The 21,180-nt window shown below is 47.7% G+C and overlaps 1 protein-coding gene across 3 annotated transcripts in view; it reads left to right on the forward strand.

Annotated features, from left to right (window-relative positions):
• Positions 1 to 263: 263 nt before the first annotated feature.
• OPCML (opioid binding protein/cell adhesion molecule like) overlaps positions 264 to 21,180 on the forward strand; it is a 1,112,106-nt gene continuing 1,091,189 nt past the window's right edge. For 2 of the 3 annotated variants that reach the window (XM_053594862.1, XM_053594859.1), the window contains exon 1: positions 315 to 614. In XM_053594862.1, the coding sequence (XP_053450837.1) occupies positions 554 to 614 (61 nt within the window). In that variant the 5' untranslated portion in view covers positions 315 to 553. Of the gene's footprint in view, positions 615 to 21,180 lie in introns of all 3 variants that reach the window. The other variant, XM_053594858.1, reaches the window with a different exon arrangement.

Genomic DNA, 21,180 nt, shown 5'->3' on the forward strand with positions numbered 1-21,180 from the left:
GGAATTGGCATGGGTATTGGTCACATTTCTGCCAAGAAGCAGCTTTCCTTGCCTGGTGTGCCTGGACCCTTGCTGGGGTAAGGTCTAAACCAGCAGCACCAGGCCCTCCCCACTGCCCACCAAGGAGCTGGTGTGTGTCCATGTGTGCCCCACCCTGGCATACTCACACGGATACCATTGCCACGGCCAGGCTCCCGGCGGGTGGGTGAGGAAGGGGCAGGCTTCAACTCCTTTTGGAGTCAAGCCTTCCAAATAGGAAAGTCTCCTTGTGTCGCTCAGGAGAGTGGAGCCAATGCGTGCCTTGGAGGAGGTCTGCTCTGAGCCCTGTGCAGATTGGTGCTGATGATTCTTACCAGTTGTGTGTATGTGCAAGAAAAAAATCAGAGACGCTGCCTGCCTGCTCCCATCTCTCGCGCTCTCTCTCTCCTGCTCTCTCCCTCCCTTTGCAAACATTGGATTTAAACCTGCTCAGAATTCAGCACAGAGGAAGGCAGCCGCGGTAGCAGCAGCAGAAGCAGTGGCAACCGGCAGCTGAGAGCTCCGCAGCGTCGAGATGTACCATCCCGCCTACTGGGTCGTCTTCTCCGCGACAACTGCCCTGCTCTTCATCCCAGGTACCGGGAAGGGTGTTTTCTCCTCCTGGGGCGAGTGTGCGTGCTGCCTGAGCAGAAGAGGCAAGGGAAGGAGGAGAGGGTGAGGAGGGGAGTGTGAGATGCTGGGAGTGAAAGAGGTAGGCTTGCTGTGTGCACGCACACACTCGCTGGCTCCCTTGCTCACACGCACGCACATGCTTCCAGCATGGAATTTGCTCTATTCCAGCGGATCCGGTGAGCTGGGTTCGAGATCTGCACCGTGCTGTGAGGCACTGCTGTTTCTGCAAAAGGTACCAACTGGCATTAACCAGTTGTGGTCGGGGGGAGAAGAGAGGTTTCAACTCCCAGCCATAGATCCTCCTTCATGCCGCCTGTGTGGGGACCTGAATCCGGATTTCTCTCTTAGTTGTGGGCTCTTTCTGTCTCTCCAATGTCTAGATCTCTGCCTTTCCCAGATCTTCTCTCTCCCTGTCTCTCTCCCCTCTCTCTCCCTCCCTTCTTCCTCCCCATTTGCTTTTGCTCCAGCCTCTCTCCCCTACTCAGCCCCCCCTGAAGCGCCTTCCTCACCGCGCTCCTTCCCTGCTCCTGAATCTGTCATACATCTTACCTCCACACAGCCCTCTACTGCCTCCCCTCCTTTCTTTATCCTTCCACCAAATGGGCACATTATGCCCTTAAAATTCATAATCCTCTCAGTTTCTCCCTTTTACTCCTATCAGCAATGGGAATTTTCCTTGAAGAATTTGGAAGGTCTCTACTGAGGGAAGGTGGGGAATCTGGTGGGGAATTTGGATTCACCTGAATCTCCTCAGCTCTAACCCTTATCTTATCTTGTGGTTTCAATGTGATTCCCACCTCTCACAGTAGTTACTTGTTGGGGGGAAATAAATCTGCATTGACACAGGTGAGATGCTGCAGTCCTACTAAAATAAGCTTCGTGGCAACCTAGCAAAATCCAAGGTGTCTTCATAGATTTGGTAATTGCACGGAAGTCCTTTGCAGAGAACTGAATGCCTGCCGGGCGTCTTTCAAACAATGCCCAAGGGGCTGGGTTATGCTTCCAAGGTTTTAGGCACCATCAAAGGGTCTGTGGGGTTTCTATACAACCCCAGCCCAGTTAGGATTTCTTTTTCTTTTCTTTTTTTTTTTTTTTTCCCAAATGGAGATACATGTATTGGGTTCAACAGTAGCTTAAATCTAAATTCCCATCCATATATACACAGACACCACTGTCAATGCTAAGATTCGTAAACCTTACCTGTCTTCTTATAGGTCAAACACACAGTTTAGTGCTTTCATATTCAGAATCACTTGGTAAGGGTTTGTTTTGGGGGGGAGTGTTTGTTTTTAAGAACATAATTTCCTAAATGCTCTTAAACTGCCCAAGTGAAGTCAGAAAAATGGAAGTTTACTGGGAAGAAAGCTGGGAGGATGGGCTAAAAAAGAAAACCGGCCACTTATGTTTTGTAATGCCTTTTGAAGATTGTACTTTTTCAAGCCCGAGATGGGCTCTGCATAACCATGTCCCCGATGTTTGTTTTAGGCTGAGAAGTTCAGAGTGGAGATTGTAGTTGTTGTTCTTCCAAATTCCAGCAGCCTCTGCAGGCGGGTTTCAGCCTGGAGGGGCAGGTCTGGGCGGAAGGCGGAGCAGTCGGGGAGGGAGCCAGGTGGGTGCCTGGGCCCCCCCGCGCCAGGGACAAACTTTCCTGCAAATGCAAGTCCTCTGCTGGACCCAGGAGGCAGTCCGGGGGGCCGCCGAGCATCGTTGCTTTCCCTCCTCCCTCTGTGCCGGAGAGGAGTGGGCTTCAGGACCCCCACGTCCAGGGAATCCTGGCTGTGCGGATGCGCCCCTCACGACAGAAATCAGAGCCTTCCACGGGAGAAAGGGGAGGGAGTGAGCCCCCGTCGGCAGAAGCTGCATTGCAGTGCGCCCTGAAGGAAGGCAGGAGTGGGTGAGATCTCCCTCTAGGGGTCCCCCGGCACCCTAAAGCACAGCTCTACTGCCTTGGTGGGGAGCAGGCGGAGCTTGCTGCAGGAGCACCCGTACCTCTCCCGGCTGCGTGGGCAGGGAATGAACTCCAGTTTCCTGAGCCCCTGCATCTGAGCTGTTTTGAGCCCCGCAGCAGGTGACCATGCTGAGCTATCTCCCAGGTCTTCTGGGGAGAGGCACCTGGACACAGCCCACTGTCCCATCTTTGCACAGAATCTGTCACCTGCTCCGAGGGCGGCTCTTTATGCTAATTGTGCCAGGAACCTGGCAAGAGAGATCTAGAACAGGGAGAAGGGAAAGTTGGCCCTGGAAGGGTTGAGCAGAATGAAAGAAACCATCCATCACCTCTGCAGGGCTTCTGTGGGCAACAGGACCTGGCTGGATCCTAAAGTTCTGATGAGCCTCCATGGCTGGTTTACTGGCGACTTCTCCTTTCCCTTTTACTTCCTCTGTTATATCTTTAAGTTTCTTTTTTTGTCTTTGTTTCAAACGATGATGCCTTTTCTCCCCTTGGGATTAATACCAGCTTGTTAGCCATTTACTTTCCCTGTGTCTAAAGACGGAAGGTTCATGTAATAATGAAGCCCTGACCTGCTTAGGCCTCTGTGCCATTTTATCCTGCAGTTCTCTATTTCTTGGGAAAACAGGTTTCCACCCCAGCATGATTTTAAGGTTAATGCTGTTGTGGTCTGGTGCCTTCCAGGGGGAGACTGATGGCCATAAATTGCTCTTCTAGGCAGAATCTCTAGGCTGGGAAAGGTGGTCACCTGAGGAGACTGTGATGAGCCCACAGCTTAGACAGAACAGTGGGCGGAGGGTGCCCATTTGATTGTCAAGCCAGGGGCACATTCCTGAGACACTGGCCAGTCTGGTGGGAGGGAGTTTGTGGTCGCAGGTGGGAGGAGAGACAGGGTGTGTGTTGGAAACCTTTTTGCTCTTGTGTCTGAATAGCATGGGAATTCAGGAGTAAAAGCTGGGGCATTTACACTAGAATCATCTTGGGGGAGGAGGCTGATTAAAATGTAGAGTTCTTGTTTCCATCTCAGCCAAAGCTTTGTTAGCCAGAATCTCAGGTCCTTTTGGTAACTTCCAGACCAGACTGTCATTTAAAGAGCAGTGTCCACTGTCTGCAGCACTGGGGTCAAAGCCCATCTTCTGCCTGTCTTTTTTCTCTTCTACCTCTGAGATTGATGGCTGTGGGGACAGGTGGGGTGGAGTAAGGAGGCTCAGTTCTGGAAGCACTAGGCAGCCCTTGGCTCCTTGATGGGAGGATTGCTGAGCTGCAGGGCTTCTTTCCTCCAATTTGCCCCCTTTTCCTTGGCTCATCATGTTTATGACCTCTTCTGTCCTATCACTCTAAGCAGGGTGGTAAGCCAGGATGAGGCCTGGTCTGCTCAGCCTGGATTGAGCTGCTTCTCATGCACAGATCTGTGAGCCTGGACTCTTGGCCCGAGCCTGGGCTCCTACACCTTGCCTGTCTAGTGCCAGAAACCCTGGGTTTGGACAGAAGATTCCCCACGGTTTAGGGTTCTTCCTTTCCCAGTATACACCTTCAGTGAAATCCTGAAATCTCAGGGCTTTTGGCTGTGATGTTTGGCTTGGGGGTAAGATTTGAGGAAGGGCTCTACTGCCAGGTTCTGGCACATTCCCTTCCCCCTGTGGCCCCCTCACCAGCAGGCTGAAGAATCTACTCTGATTGCATTGTGTGCACAGGGATTGAGGGGCAGAACCCAAGCCCCCCAGACTGATCGAGACAGGAAGGAGAACCAAGAACCAAGACCTCATCCTCTTTCAGCCAGTCATAGATTCCTGTCCCCTCTTGCAGGCTAGCATGTGACCTCTGAACCCTTAAAAATGATTGACATGTTAATAAGGTCAGGCCAAGTCCTGTTGTCATTCAGCATTGGCCCAGTGGTGACAGCAGGCGCTGAGGAGACAGGTGTTGCTGCCTCATAAAGACAGCCTTCTCGGTATACCGCCCAGAGCTGGACAGCGTGTTACTCAACCTGAGATTAATCAGAGAATTTGGATGGCTTCAGTCCTGTCTGCCTTCATGCTTTCTTGTCTTCTTAGCACCCTTGGCCACATCCCCTATAACCTAGAAAATTACAGAAGGAGATTCTTTAAACAGCTGGCAACTGCCGGCATTTCATGTCTAGCAGCTCTGGGTCTGGGTCTCCCACATTGGCCACTGGGAACTACCCTTTAGGGTTATAACCTCAAATCTTTGTCAGAGCTTCCTGGGGCAGAGTCTATGTCCCATTCGGTGGGTCTCTGCCCAAGTTTCTGAGCATGCTGAAAGCTGAGACGTGAGACTTGGTGATTAGTTGCTCTTTGAGGTTTATTTGGTTGGCTCACTGCGTTCTCTGAGTCTCAGTTTACCAATCTGTAGAATGGATCCCAGCTAGGTATGCTTCTTATTTCCAAACGGGCAGAGTAGCCAAGAACCTTGGCTAGATGATATGAAGGTAAACATTTCTGAATTTTTGTCATAAAAAAAAACTCATCCTGGTCTCCTAGGAAAAGGGCAAGAGAAGGCTGCTCCCAGGTAGCAGAAGAGGAGAGGACATTCCTTACTGTGGAAAGAGAAGGACAAGGTAGAACCCTCCTGACTTTTGTTTGTCCTTGCCACAAAAATACAGCCCATCCATCCCTTCTTTCAACAGGACTTTATACACATTCTAATTAAACAAAATGCATTAATTAAGACAGTCTCCTGTCTCAAAAACCTTAAATCCAATAAAGCAGGCAATGGTTCATCTTTGTCTTTCTTTTTGACCCCCAGCGAAAGATGTGTTCTGACTATGGGGATCCTGAGCCTTGGTGAAAAACAAGGGTAGCAGGCATGGCCCCTCTGGTCTCCCAAAACATTACTTTGCAGTATTTTTGCAGGATTCTGCGTACATGGTCTTGTACATCAGCCTTGGATAGCTGGAGCTCTGGGAGCCCCAGCTAATGGCTTCTTGAGCTTGTGCTCGCCTTTGCCCTGTGGGCTATGGCTTTCCTGAGACTCACCGGACAGGGGCCGTCAGCCCGCAGCCCTGCTTGGAGATGGACTGCTGCCATCCTCCGCAGCTGCGGGCTGGTGAGAGAGGAGAGATGGAAGCAAAGCGCAGTTCCTGTCAGTGAACTCAAGTGTCAGCCCTCAGATGGCCCGTGGCTGCTGACAAGGCCAGCTGTCAGGAGCAGCGGATACGAGCACCTTGGGATGCTGAGAGCCACCTACTAGACCAGGAGGGCCGGTGGGCTGGCGTCACCTTGGGGCCTTTCTGCTCTCCTGATCCCTCTGAACGTGATCCTTCAGTGCAGCGCCAGGTCCCGAGGCCATTTGTCCCTTTTGCCTTTTGTGCTGTTGGTGGGAGATCCAGATGTAGAATTTGCCCTCTTTGTAAAATCATGGTTGCCCCTGCCTTTCCCCAAGGGCATGGATGTAGTTTCCACTTTCTAGATTTCTACACTGCTCACTTTACCCCAAGAAGGTGGTATTTGTAGGGCTCGGGGAAGCATGAAAAGTAGTGCTGAGAATGAAGCAGAAAGAAACTCAATAAACTTGAAGACGAGCACGCTTACTATTACCTTCCAACAGGTGTGAGAATAGACATTCCCTCCTCTCACCCTCATCACCGTGTGGCCAGTTGTAGATCTGTGTCCCCTCATACCCCCGTAGGCACACGCACACACACAGGACAGGGGCTTCAAGCCAGAGTTTAGCTATTTGGAACATGACATCCACAACGCCTGAAGGAAAGCAAGCCCTGCCTCTTGTCTTCTGTCTCTGCCCTTCCAGGACGCCCACTGTGGTCCCCAGCCTCGGTGCTTTCCTTGGGGGCACATGTGGCAAGACGTCCACATGCTGCTGTGCCAGACACGGCTGCACACGTGTGTGAATACTTCCTAGCAACACGGAGACTCCTCTCCCTTGCTCCGTGCCCCAGAGCCAGCAGGTGCTAGCGGCAGGGTTTGTACTCCTCTCCCAGCACCTCCCCTAACCAGACCCTTTGGTGTTAAGGCTGAGGAGTTTCCTGCCATCATTAGACTTAATTAAATGTTTGCAAAATGCTTTGAGACACCTCCGGGCAGTGTGCTGGTTAAGTGCTAAGCATTATCCTTATGACGCAGGCACAGTCCCCTTAACGAGCAGAGGTGCCCGAGAAAGGCCAGGATGAATCCATGCACGAGGCCACAGGCCACAGATGGAAATGGCTGCTTGCAAGTTCATGGGAAAGGATAAGCGATGGTTGGATTGCACGCTGAACTCCACAAGGAGAAACCAGGATACTTGTTCTTCTTGGAGGGATAGTCTGTAATGGCCTGAGGGTGATTCCTGAAACTTTATTCCTAGGGAATTTACAAATGCTGTTTTACCACACTTGGGAGTTTGCTGATGGTTCTACCAAAAATAGTGGTAGTCTGGCGGCTTCATGGCTCAACTGGAGAAGGTGTCTTTGCTCTCATTAGTTCCTCACTAGGGGACTGTAAGACAGGCAGGGTGGATGGCACCCAAGCAACGTCTGATCTTTGCTTTGCTTAAAACCCCATGCAGACTTCCGCTCGACTCTAGAATAGAGTTCAAACTACTTCACATGGTGCACAACGCTGTGGTCTGGCCTCACCCCTACATTCGGCTTCCTCTCCCCTTCTCTGCCCTCCCAGCTCTCAGCTTCAGTCCCTCTGGACAATTGTGGTCGCTCAGACAAGCCATGTTCTCTCCTTCCTCAAGGGCTTCACCTGTCAGGTTACCTGAGCTTGGAAAATTCCAATCCTCTTCTCTTTTTTTTCTGGCTAAACATCCGTTCCATCCTTCAGAGCTTGGCTTAAATATTGCTTTCCCGGGAGATGGTTCTTGATGCTTTAAAGCAGGGTAGGCCTCCCTGTTCATTATGCGCCTCCTCTGCACCAGGCTTCTCATTTCTAACACTGAGTCCATGCATACATTTCAAAGTAACTTTTGGTTTGATCTCTCTTTCCTCTCTAGACCATGGTTTATAAAGGCAGGGACTGCACCCATTTTGTACTCCAGAGTACCCTTGGTACAGAGAGCACGTGCTCCGGCAGCATTTGGTGAGTGAGTGGATGAATGAATGAATGCGCCAGTCATCAGCCAAGGTCGCACAAATGCTAAATGTCAGCTTATTCTATGCTATCATTCTGTTCCATCCCACTGGCTCCTCAAAGGCGTCTGGGCCCCTGGGGCCGGCTGCCCAACAGCTTCCCCATCTGCAGAGTGAGGACAGAGAAGCTCGGGGGTGGGAATGTGCAGGGAATGCTGATGATGATTATTCACTCCGGCATTCGTGCTTGTCAATAAACAGCAGCTCTGAGCTACCGACCAAGCACACATCAGTGGCTCAGAGCTGGAGCCACACACTCTTGAATCTCACATCACACGTGGCGACAGACATGCCTGAGAGTGTGAGTCGTTCCGTAAACACAGATGTGGGCCCTAATATGGGCTATTGGTTTAATACAAACTAAAATTACTCAGCACGTTTAATCAGGGTGTCTGTTGAAGTGGCCCCAATTATTTGAAATTTAGAGTCATGCTCATGGTGCCAACAAATAAACACTGAACCAATCTAAGGAGGAGTTCTGTTGTTCATAAGAAGTAAAGGTTGGGGGTAGGGAAAGGAAAATGCAAATGGCATAGAAGTGGGTCACGAATGGTCAACTGCTACTTAGACCAGTTGACTTTCATATGGGAAGGGTGACAGGGGCTCAGCAAATCAGAGAAGGAGGAAAGAGGGCTTTGTATCACTTCTTTTACACTTTTCATAGTCTACCGCAGAGAACTTGACTTATTCATTGCTGGATGCTCAACAGTCCCAAGCATATTCATTGATTCCATGTGTGATTTCCTGAGTGGTTACTATGCGACAAGTATTATGCTAGATGCTACGAATGTATGCCTGAACAAAAATCATGGTGGTACCTGCTTCTGTTGAGTTTACGGTCCTGGGGGAGAGACAGAACGCATTAGACAAAGACCCATGTGATTGTGAGATTTCAACTGAGATAGAGCTATGGATGGGGAGGTAAGTGGTGCTATGACTGCCTATAAGGAGGGTTTTATCTTGCCAGAGAGGCTGGTGAAGCCTTTCTAGTGAAAGTGGCAACTGAGCAGAGATATGAAGGAGGAGAAGTTAAAATTATCTGAACCCGGCTCAATGCTCGTAGCTCAGTGGTTAGGGCACTGGCCACATAGACCAGGGCTGGTGGGTTCGAACCCCTCCCGGGCCTGCTAAAGAATGATAACTACAACCAAAAATAGCTGGTGTTGTGGTGGGTGCCTGTAGTCCCAGCTACTTGGGAGGCTGAGGTAAGAGAATTGCTTAAGCCCAAGAGTTTGAGGTTGCTGTGAGCTATGATGCCACAGTACTTCTCCAAGGGTGACATAGTGAGACTTTGTCTCAAATAAATAAATAAAATGAAAAAATAAAACCTAACAGGGAAGGTTGGGGAAGAGGCAGAGTGAACAAGACATGCAGAGGTCCTGTAGCAGGAAAGGTCAGAGCAGGTTCTCACATCCAGCTGGAGGGCAGAGGAAGGGAGCATGGTGCTAGATGAGGTCAGTAGGCTGGGACGGAGTAAGAATACAAGGATAGCCGATCTTGAAGGTCTTTATTCTAGAAAGAATGGAACACCACTGACGTGCTTTGTGTGGAAGGGGTGGGGATCATGATTTACAATTGCTGTAGTTTGCAGAATGGATTGGGGATGAGCACACCAGGGAGGCCCAGGCTAGTGGGGCACCCATTGCAGTAGTTCAGCTGGGAAATGGCAGTGTCTTGGAACTCGGGAGATGGAGACTGCAACAGATGGACAAATGCACTTGAGAGCTTTTAAAGGAATGTCATAGGTGAGATACAGAATCTGCCGAGTCTGAATCAGCAAGTATACCCATAGTCAGCCCTGACATCCCTTGGGGAATGCTGAGATTATCCGTCCTTAAATTTCTGCTTGAACACCATCTTTTTTGTTTAGAGGTGATCTTGCCCTAGAACAAGCAATAGGCTGTTTTTAGAAATTCTATACTTCCTGGCAGACTAATAATCTCAGCCTCTTGACTGGTGTCCTCTCAGGGTCTAATGTGGGAGCTTAAAATTGCATCACTTAGCTTCCCTATCTGTCAAAAGGATTGCCAAGAGCTCTAGTTGTGTTATCTACTGGATTCTGCCGCTGGTTGTTTTCTCTTGGAAGGAAACAGGCATTTTAGAGAAGCTTTAATTGGATGCTAAAATGACGTGTGGGCACCAAGATGGAACTACTTCACAAATATTGTCAAGGTGACGCCAAAGCATGAATGACCTTCCCCAAGGCCCATCACCTGGATCTTCATAGCTCCCTACAGATATTTTAAAAATTACAGTGATTTTATTTAGAAAATGAGAAGTCCTTGGAACCAAAAGAGATCTTGGAGGTTGTCTAGTCCAGTCTTTCATTTTAGAGATGAGGCACTGAGGGAGAAGGAGTTTGAGTGTCGTCTCTAAAGTCAAATAGTCAGATGGTGGCTGAGCCCCTCTTGAACACAGGTCTTCTCAGAGTCTTCTCAGCATCCTCGGGAAGAGCTGAGCTGAACTCTGCCTCCCAGTCTGATAGCCTGTTAGACCTCAGGCTGTAATGGCCTCAGCCATTACTCTGTTCCCCTGAATCTCTCTCTTACCTTAGTGCACAAACAACACCGTGGGACGGGGTAGTTCCCATGATGTCTTGTGCACAACAGTTAGAGTCAGGGATCATGATACAGAACAGAAGCCTTGTCCCTTTCAGAGGCATTTTCCTACTTCTGATTATCTTTGTAACTCAACTGGGAGACTTCTAGAAATATGTTGTTCCTTGATTCACAGAAGAACATGCTCAGGGTAGTACAATACCAAACAGTAGATATGTGTCAACCTGCTTTGTTTGGTCTACACACCATGACAGGCACCTGCTTTTATCACCACTGTACCATCAAAACATCTATTTTTAAATAGCTGTTTGAGGTTGGCTCTGCACTGAGCTAAGAGAAGATCTATAGTGAGAATTCCACAGTCTCTATATTAATGATTCATGGTTAAATGGTGACTTGCAGTGTACAAAACACACCCTTGTATATCACAAGTATTCTGCATGCTGGTGAGTGAGACAGCTCAACACACTATGTCTTCTTACCTCCTGCTCGTATCACCCCCGTGCTGCCTTCACAGGTGACAATGTGGGCATAGGCACAGTCAAAACCCCAGGTCCAGAAGAGCTATAGACAAATGCAGAATGGGAAGCCAGAATTCAACTTCAAAAACACAAGGATATGGTCTGTGGTCAGATGGTAGGGTTTCTGAGACAGGGCAGTGGTGAGATTGGGCAGTAAGGCCTTTCCACTCCTAGGAAGGCAGACCTTTGGAAGCCTTTGGCTTCTCTGCACAAGCCAACCTGGTTCTTCTGAACAGCTCAGCGCCAGGGGATTCCCTATATTCCTCAAAGAGAGGAGAATGTTGGAAAAGAGAACGTGGCAGATGGAAATAGCCCATCAGCTTACAGGCTCCAAGAGAAGCTGGAGTTTCCTTGGGAGTCCCCTGGCTTTATCCCATGCAGAAGAGAGTGCCCAGTCTTACTTGGCAATGAGATGGATGCCTCTTTGGGTGAAGCCCAGATGGGAAAGGATGATGAAAACCACTATCAGGATTTCACGTGTTTTTTTCTGATGGGCTCCACCTTCTTTTTGTTTGGGTTGAATTCTTGGAAGTCAATGAACACTGCTTAACAACTACCACCAGTTCAGACCCACGATGTCCATGAAGATTGGGCCACCTCTTTCTTATGCCCTAGATGACTCGACAAAAGACATGGTCTCGGGCTTTCCCTCTGCATTTAGCTTGGTGGCCTTGGGCAAGGGTTTAAACTCAAGAAGACTCTTAATCCTCTCTTTGAAACAAGCATTGCCTACTTCCCAGGGTGGCCCTGAAGGTCATGGGCCTTGATAGACACGCCCTCTCAGCCCCCTGGAGTTGCAGGTTGTTGGTCTCTTTGCCTCACTTGGGTAGGCCACTTTTGTCTGCGTGTTTCTCTCCACGTTTTTTTTTTTTTGTGATTTTTCTCTCTTTCCCTGGCTATGATGGGTTGTGATGATAACTAGCAGTAGCTCACATGCCAATGTTTCTGACTCTTGTTTCGAACAGGAGGCCTATTCAGAGGATTCTTATGTTCACTTCCCAGGCATGAATCAGTAGTAGTTTGCCTCTGTTTTTTTTTTTTCCCCAGTGTTAGTTTGCCTCTGGTTTTTTTTTTTTTCCCCCCAAGGAACACACTGGAAAGTGGTTTATGATGTTTCCCTGCTGAGCCCTGCCAGAGAACATGGACTCTGCCATTTGGGCTGTGATGAGAGAGGCTTGGAATAGGTTGAGAACAAGCTCCGCTGTAGAGCCTGAAGTCAGGCTCTGTGAGTACAAGGCCTGGGCTGTCAATGCCACTTCCTATAGTGGCTGTCCCTGTGCAAAGTAGAACTTCAGGGAATAGTGTGTGGATGGGGAATATTCTTTTGTGGAAAGAGGAATCCTCCTGGGTATTCCTCAACACATATTAGAGAGGGGCCTAATTCTTTCCCATGTGGGCCAAGTAGCAAATCCCTAGATATTAGATTTCCCTTCACCTAGGCCCAGGGGAAAAACATAAGCATTTAGAGTCCCCACCAGCCCTTGCTGCCTTTGCTGGGTTGAGTCTAAAATGAGTGGTATTGATTCGGCAGTGTGCTTGGGTGGCAAAAAGAGAGTAACCTCTGGGGTTCACACATGTTTCTTATACCCTAATCTATCATGCTCAGCTGTTTGGTAGCGTCAGAAAAAGACCCAGCTTGAGCAGATATGGCGATCTAGCCTGCAGTTCTGATAAGGACCCTTGAGGTTATGAAGCTCATAAGCACACAGCTCTTGGGAAAAGTCCTTTTGTGCCACTGGGATGCCTTTTGGGTGGCTGAAGCTTGTAGAATGTAAGCTAGATCTCAGGAGGACATGATAGCTCTTTGTACCTTAACTACACACAGAGTGTTTGTCATCTTTAGAGTACAGAACTTCTCTCACTCATCTTTGGAACTAGAAGATTGGTTATTCATAATATTTTAATATTCATAAAGGTCTCTGGGCCTTGCTTCGGATTGACAGACTCTTGGAGATGTAAGGTGATACCATCCATCTTTGGTTTGAACTGCTCAGCTCCAAGTCTGCAGCCCCCAGGCCTGGGCCTCACTCTTATGCATCAGAAGCTGTGTGGATGTGGTCAAATGTCAAGGAAACAGTGGGTTCTTCTTTGGAAGCCAATCAGACACAGTCAAATATGGCTGGTTGAAGTCAGGTTGTCTGGCAGGCACATCTGCTTATAGATCAGAGGGGCAGAGAAACCAATGACAATTCTACCTAGTCAGGCCTAGAAGTGCCCCTGGGGGGTGTATGCTTGGAAGGGCAAGTGGGTCTCTTGACATCAAGCTCCTGTTTGATGGTGTGACTGAAGAACAGAATGTGGAAGAGAGTTAAAGAAAATAAGGAAGATGGGGAAATCAAGAAAGAAACACTATAGCTATTTCTCCTGTGACGGCATCTTCTATTCTCTAGTCTTCTTTATTTTCACTTGTTCACCAGTATTTTTTCTATTACTTTTTGATGATGACCTCTGGGAAGAGAGTGACTGTGACAGATTTTCTAGCAGAGGGAAAGCCCCACAGTTTATCTGTCCTCCTGCCGTCACTCCCAGGTGCTGGCTGTATGTAGCTTTGCCATCAGTGGGCCTCTTAATTATGGCTGTGGCTGGACTTTCTTTTGCTCAAAGTTATTAATATGTAAGAAATATCTTAATTACTCTTTCAAGATTTCTTGAAGGCTCCTCTCTTTTGTTCTTTGTGCTGAACATTTGGAGGTGGATGGATGAAACCAGAAAGCAAACCCGCACATTGTACCCCCTGATTGCACTAATGTACACAGCTATGATTTAACAATAAAAATAAATAAATTAAAAAAAAAGTTAGGGAGAAAATGGAAGTAGGAATTTCTAGAAGCCAAAGGCAAAGAAGGATAAAGGTGAAACCTGGGCCACCGAGGTTTGCAGGGACCTGTAGGGACAGAGAGGGGACAGGAGATGAGTCAGCCACCGTGCAGGAAGAGCTGACAACACGCCTGGGAGAAAGAAGCCTGAGCCCTGAGGGTGTTCCTACTTAGAGCAGAGGCTTTCCACCACTGTGCACCACAGGGGCCCGGACCTCTGTGGCAGACCCCCTGGAGGCATCAGAAGGCCACCTGGAGCAACTCCCACACATCACAAATCCACCACAGTATGGACCACACCTTCCTGTCTTCCAGCCTGCCTTGGCTTATGGCCCTCATGTACCTCTAGTTGAGCTCACCCTTACGCATAACACACATACACATCCCAGGCATTCATACACACACACATGTACACACTCATACACACACGCACACAAACACTCCCATACACACGTCCCACTCCCGTTGTTAATCTTTTTTGCTAGTAAGGTGTCATTTAAAGGTTGTCCCTCTGTATCATTAGAAGCAGAAATGTTACGGGTACTGACTGGCAGTGCTAGTTTTGCTTACTAGACATTGTGGTCTTTCCATCACTGGATTTCAGAAATGGAGGAGTGAAGAATGCTCTAGTCTTCCTGGCTCAGTTGGTGGGTGATGCTCAGCAAGGTGAACATTCTAGATTGTTGCCTCTCCATACAAACCTGCAGCCACACGTGCCCCTTTAAAGAGATACTGTAAGGCGAGCGCAGTGGCTCACACCTGTAATCCTAGCACTCTGGGAGGCCGAGGCAGTTGACTTGCTTGAGCTCGGGAGTTCAATCCCAGCCTGAGCAAGAGCAAGACCCTGTCCCCACTAAAAATAGAGAAAAACTGAAGCAGGGGGATCACTTGAGCCCAGGAGTTTGAGGTTGCCGTGAGCTATGATGACACCATGGCACTCTACCCAGGGCAACAGAATGAGACTCTGCCTCAAAAATAAATAAATAAACAAATAAAAAAGAGCTGCTGTAGCTATTCATGTACTCACCTTGGCTCAGAAGATTCCTTCAGCGCCCACCTCCCTTCTTCAGGGGTGCCTTCTTCTCACCGATTCTGCCCTCTTTCAGCTCCTTGGTCTCGCCGCTGGGACCCTTTTGTAGATGGCTCTTCCCAGGAGTTTGCCCGGCTCTAATTAGCTTTCTCTCCCCCAGGCTGAAGGCTCTGGGATCACCTCCCACAGGCCGGTGTTTTCTGTCACCATGGTGCGCATGCCTCCTGGTCCCCGCTGCGCAGTGGGAGGGAGTGTGCCTCGCCCCCCCCCACCCAGAGGCACCTTGTCTACTAGAGTAGTTCTTCTTTTAACTAGTTTTATGCCATCACTTTCCACCGTTAAAAAAAAATAAAAACTAAAATTCACCGTACTCTCAAGTGGGCTCCCAAATTTTTGTTTATGCACTGTAGTTTTTTACATGAAACATTTGAGCAGGTACATATCTTAGGTATGTATGGATATGTAAATGATATATAGGTCACGACATATATTTTTCTCATACGATGAGAGAAAGGATAAGGTGAAATAATAAAGACAGGAATTCTGGTCTTCCTGCCCTCTGCATCCATGTACCACCCCCAGTGCCCCTGGAGGCCAGCACCACTGTGGACGTGAGTGTGTTTAGTTTTGCTGCATGATTGGGAATGGAGTCCAGATTGAAATGTCAAATCATTCTTGGCGAGAAGCTTCTAATGGCTCTGGCTGCTTCCCTCTGGGACTGAACGTGGGGATGTGTCCTTGGCCGCAAATCACTCTCGATATTGGTACAATACAGTTGCTAAGGAAGACCCCATCTCGGAGCAGCTGTAACGCTCTTCAACAATACGATCTTTGTGGTAAAAATGAGTAACACATCAGTGGATGCAGACCCACATCCAGAATATTCTGTTGTTTACCAAAAAAAAAAAAAAAAAAAAAGACCACTGGAGAGAAATAAATGCAAAGCGGTCTTTTCAGAAAGAAAAGCTGAAGAGGGACAATCCATTCCCACCGCCTCATCTCCAGAGCTCCTCTCCTTTCGTCTTCCTGCCCCAATTCTGCCCTGGGAGACACTAAAAGTCTCAGCTTTCCCGGTGTGGCTTGAAAAGTATTCTTTCCTCTGAGCAATAATTTAGCTGAAGTTAGGTTAGAACTTTTCAAACAGATATTATTGAAACAAGTTATAGGGGTACGCAGAAAAGAGGAAAACCAGAAAAAATGGCAATGGACGCCTTTTTCTGAGCATAGCTTTGATCCTGACATCTCAGGGCACCTCTCAAGTCCAATCCTGGCCTTGGAGGTGCCCAGGACAATGTGTCTCTCAGACCTTTGGCTGTAGAGAGTGTGCCTGATTGGTAGCCTCAGCTGCAGCTCTCTGGAGTCCATTGCTCTGAGGTCACGTACCTTACGAGCTGTGCTCAGCCCCTGACTGAATGCAGCAGAGGTACGAGGTCTGGCCAGATGTGGTGGCCCATGCTTTTATTCCTAGCACTTAGGAAGTCCAAGGCAGGAGGATTGCTTGAGGCCAGGAGTTTAAGACCATCCTTGGCAACATAGCAAGACCCCAGTCTCTATAAAAAAAAATAATTAGCCTAGGTTGTGGTGTGCACCTGCAGTCATAGCTACTTGGGAGGCTGAGGCAGGAGGATCACTTGAGTCCAGGAGTTGGAGGTTGTGGGAGCAATGATGATGCCACTATATTCTAGCCTGGGTGACAGAATAACCTTGTCTCTAAAAATGAAATAAATATAAAAAAGAGAGTTACTAGGTAAGGTCCACTTTTGGGAGCTGCAGTGTCCATTGATGGGTGACTTTGACATGAAGGGTCTCCAAGCTGCCCACAAACCTTCCTCAGAATGACACGGCCACTACCCTGTGGAGTCTGTTTCCAGCCCGCCTGAAAGCCTGCCTGCCCTCCTTCACTAGGGGCCAGGCCAGCCCTGCAGTCTGCTGGCCCTTCCGGTTGTTATGGGTCCTTCCCTCTTTTCTTTCATACCTGTTTCCCCTGTTAAATGTCTTGTATGTTTAAACCTTCCTTGGTGTCTGTTTTTGGAGGCACGTTTGACTTGATTCTTCAGGCCTTTTTGGTTTGTTATGCTGCCCCCTACCAAGTCCACCTAGGACTCATGGGCAGAGCTGCAAGGAGTGGGCAATTTTCAAGACCAGGAGAAAGTTGCTTTTTTCTACCGTCCTAGGCAGCATCCAGGAGGCCCAGCCCTTGGAGACCTTGTCCTGATCCTTGAGTAGATTACACTTTTTTTAACACGTTCCCTAGAATTTTTCACTTGGATTCTGCTGTTTGGACTGATCATAAAGGTGTTTCCTCTTCTCCCTGATGCCCTGGAAGTCCATTTGGAAATCTGGTTCATACCTTCCATTTATTTCTCATTTTTCTGGTTCATCATCTAGGGCATATTCACCATCTGGCTCATGAAGTCGGCTGCAGCCTTCAGTACTGTTTCAGTTTTAAATTGGTATGGTTTGGGTTTTGTATTTGCTCTTGAACTTTATTTTCCTGTTGTCCTTATGGCATGGGACATATGACGTCGTCTCTATAACTCCAGCACTCTTGAATTTTTAGGTAGGCTACTTCCTCGTCCCATGGGAATTATCTCACGCATTGTGCGATGTTCAGCAGTATCCCTGCCATCTAGTCATGACATGCCAGATACACCTCTTGAGTTGTGACAACCCCAACTGTGTCTAGACATAGCCAAACATCCCCCGGAGGACAAAATCACTCCTGGTTGAGAACCACTACTCTGTGATTTTAAATGGTTGGTGCAGTATCCTAGCAACCCTTCTAACTGATGTTAGTTGTCTTCCTCCTCGTTGGTGAAGACGGCCTTCTCTTCTTGTACCAAAGGACTGTACCTCTGAACTGCTCTGGTTTCAAATCCATGAGGACCTCCTAGTTGTTAGCTTATCTGTTTCACTGAAAATTTGGTTTCTCCAGAACCTGTTAATCGGGTCATCCCGTTCTTCAGCTTTTCCAGTTGCTCTCTGATGAATACATTCTAGGGATGGGTAACAACAGGAATATGTTTGATGATAACACTTAGGTATAATATAGTACAGTTGTTCTCTGGAATGGTGTGTCTGGTCTAGAACAGATGTGAAAAGTCTTGCACCATAACTGCACGATTGATTTAGTTGGACTGACTCTTTCATTTAGCATGTGATTGTTATTACCCAAACTGTTCCAGCAACTTCCTTTAGGGGAGACTTAGATTTTAGTCTGTTAGCTCAAGGGGACTCAGGAGTGAGAGTTACAGCCCAGATAAATTTCCTACAGACAAATAGGTAAGACTGAACTAAAATGCAGTGTCTAAAAATTAGTGGGTTAAAAATAACAGTATAGATCTACTGACAATTATAAGTAGGGTTTTGAACTCAATTAGGAGTATTGAGACCAGGCATGGTGGTTCATGCCTGTGATCCTAGCACTCTGGGAGGCCGAGGCTGGAGGTTTGCGTGGGGCCAGGAGTTTGAGACCATCTTGAGCAAGAATGAGACTCCATCTTTACAAAAAAAAAAAACAGAAAAAATAGCTGGGTGTGGAGGTGCGTACCTGTGGTCCCAGCTATTTGCTGAAAGATCACTTAAGCCTGGAAGTTTGATGTTGTGGTGAGCTATGATGACACCGCTGCACTCTAGCTGGGGGAAAGTATCAAGCCAATTTGAAATGAAAAGAGTCTTCTGTTATCAAAAAATGAGAATGGTCCTAAATATTTTTAAAATGACTCGTGACTTAAGTCTTTGAGTTACTTCTTCATGAAAAGGATGGGTAAGGGCCTTCGGCAAGACATTCAGAGTATCCTATATCTATCAGCACTAGTTTTGGTAACAGAAGATGCCACGACTGCAGATGATGGGGAAGGGAATAGATGAAAGTAAGCTGGCCTGGGCCTGGAGGGTTTGATTGTTTTCCATCTCTTCAGCTCCTTTTGACAGTAACCTATGAGCTAAAGCATCAAGCCTACATTTGAGAGGTCAGTGTCTCATAGTCACACAGCCAGGGAGCAGCCAGCTTCCCTGGAGAGTAACTGTCCCAGAAGGCAGCTCTGAAGGTTATTTGACCAGCCTACCCCTGTTCGTTTCTTCATTTGCATCAAAGCCACTTACTAGTCCTGTTGCAAACACTGCCTGAATTGTAAGCTCCAGGGGCATGTGGATACCCAGGGATGTAAATCATTCCCACAATTTAGGGCCGTCTTTGTTGTGGTCTTGACCAGCCTTGAACGTTTCCTCATCTTGCAGAATATGCTCCCCAGTTTCCTGGCTTTTGCACACTCCTCCACAGCTCTGGAGAAGCTCCATGCATAAGGACTGAACCTTTAGGATTCGGAGTCATATTTTTCCCCTGTATTCAGCTAATCCTGCTGGCTTGATTTCTTTGCTGCTTTGTTCTTGGCCACAATAATTTTAGATGCTAAACTCTTGATCTCTGTGATCTAGCTCACTGATTAAGATCTTTTTATGAACCATTATAAATGCTAAATTTGGTTTGGGTAAAAGCCATTTCCCTGCAAAACTCTGCAGGCAACAACTCATTTGACAAGGTCATCATGCAACAGGCAACTGTTATGTGCTTACTTTCTACCAAGCACCTGGGGCTCAGGATGGCGGGATGACTAAGACAGGCCACTCTCCTTAGGAACTTCACTCAGGGAGCCACAGCCTTGTAAACACATTAACGAAACACAATGTGCTTTCTCTGTGCTCTTTTGCATAAACAATCCTTTGAAAGCCCAAGGAAGGAAGAGACTAGCTCTGCAAGGTTTCATCAGTGAGGCTTCCCAGATGAGGAGAAATGTGAGTTGGGTTTTTAACGGGGTAGTAGAAGATTGTCTTGCGGAGAAGGCCACTGAGAGTCACATTAACCATGTGCACACATGTTCGAGATTGGCTGGGAACTGGGGGTGCAGAGGGGAGGCACAGTGGTGAGAGAGGGGTGGGGAAGTTATCCAAGCCATCCTCCAAATTGTAGTATTGAGAAAAATGGCAGGCTGCTGTGATCTAAGCAGGAACACTCTTGTCACAGATTTGGTTTGTGTAATTTAAATGTCAGAAAAATGATGAATGGGGCTGGTGAAATCTGAACTTTTAATGACCTCACAGGTTTCTTTTCTAAATGTCCGTGTTAGGAATGGCATCAAGAGTGTGAGAAACTTCTTTCTTTTTTTAATATTTGGGGCTTCTCACATTATCAGGGGCATAGTGTATCTCTCCTCAGATCCTTCTATTTTATTTGCTTCCACATAGAATCGCTACCTCTAGGTTGATGAATTGCAGACAGCAGGACCATGAAGATGAAATTCTTCCTTGTGCCTTGAAGGAATTGTTTTAATTGTAGAGCATGCAGAAATATTGGAATAAAGATATATTTAGTTATTCACTGGGATCTTAAAAATGAGTTTACGTGGGGATGTGATTGGATGTTTGTCCCTTCCAAACCTTATGTTGAGGTCTGATCTCTGATGTTGGAGGTAGGGCTACATGGGAGGTGTTTGAGGCATGGTGAGGAGGCTCTCATGAATGGCTTCATGCCCTCTCCATAGTAATGAGTAAGTTCTCACTCTATTAGTTCATGTAGGATCTGTTCCTTAGGAGAGCCTGGCATTCTGCCTTCTCTCTTGCTCCCTGCTGGCCATGTGGCACCCTTTCCTTCTCTTTCCATCATGAGCAGAAGCTTCCTGAAGCCCTCACCAGAAGCAGATGCTGGTGCCATGCTTGTTGTACAGCCTGCAGAGCCATGAGCCCCTGTCCTTTATAGATTACCCAGTCGTAAGGTTCCTTTAATCCAAGACAGACTGAGACTCAGGGTATAATATTGTGATATGTTAAGAAATAAATATTGGTCCCTGCCCCCATTCCTGAGATAAAGTTCCTAATATCCTTTCAGATTAGAGCACTAGTGGCATCTTTTGCTCTAATAGTTGATCTTTGACCCTGGTTCCTGACACAGAGCTCCTGAGACCTTTGTAATTTCTTGGGTGGTAGAAGCCTTTTTTGTCCTAATGGGGTTCCTGGATAGTCCCAGGACAGGGGCTTGTTGCTAAGGGGACCAACCACCTGATTAGAGGGTTGGAACTCTGAGTGCCATCCCTGACCTTTGGGGAAGGGACAGGGGCTAAAAGTTGAGTGGATCTGCAGGGGCCAGTGATTTAATCAGTTGTGCCTGTAAAATAAAGCTTCCATAAAATCCAGGTCAGGGTTCAGAAAGCTTCTAGATGTTCTGAACACATGGAGGTGCCTGGAGGATGGGGTGTCCAGAGAAGTTATGCACATTTCTAGCCTCTTATAGTTTACCCTAGTTACCACTTTCATCGACTATTCATCTATATCCTTTGTAATACCTTTTAGAATAGATGAATAAATGGAAGTGAAGTGTTTCTATGAGTTCTGGGAGTGGCTCTAGAATATTAACCCCATGGAGGTGGGATAGAAACCCCCATGTACAGTCAGAAGTACAGGTCACACCTGGTGCTTTGGAATTGCATCTGAGGTGAGGGCAGTCTTGTGGGACCAAGCCCTTAATCTTTGGGCTCTTAAATTCACAGGGCACTCAGGTGGGGTCCA

Source organism: Nycticebus coucang, chromosome 6 (genome assembly GCF_027406575.1).
Source record: "Nycticebus coucang isolate mNycCou1 chromosome 6, mNycCou1.pri, whole genome shotgun sequence".
NCBI lineage: Eukaryota > Metazoa > Chordata > Mammalia > Primates > Lorisidae > Nycticebus > Nycticebus coucang.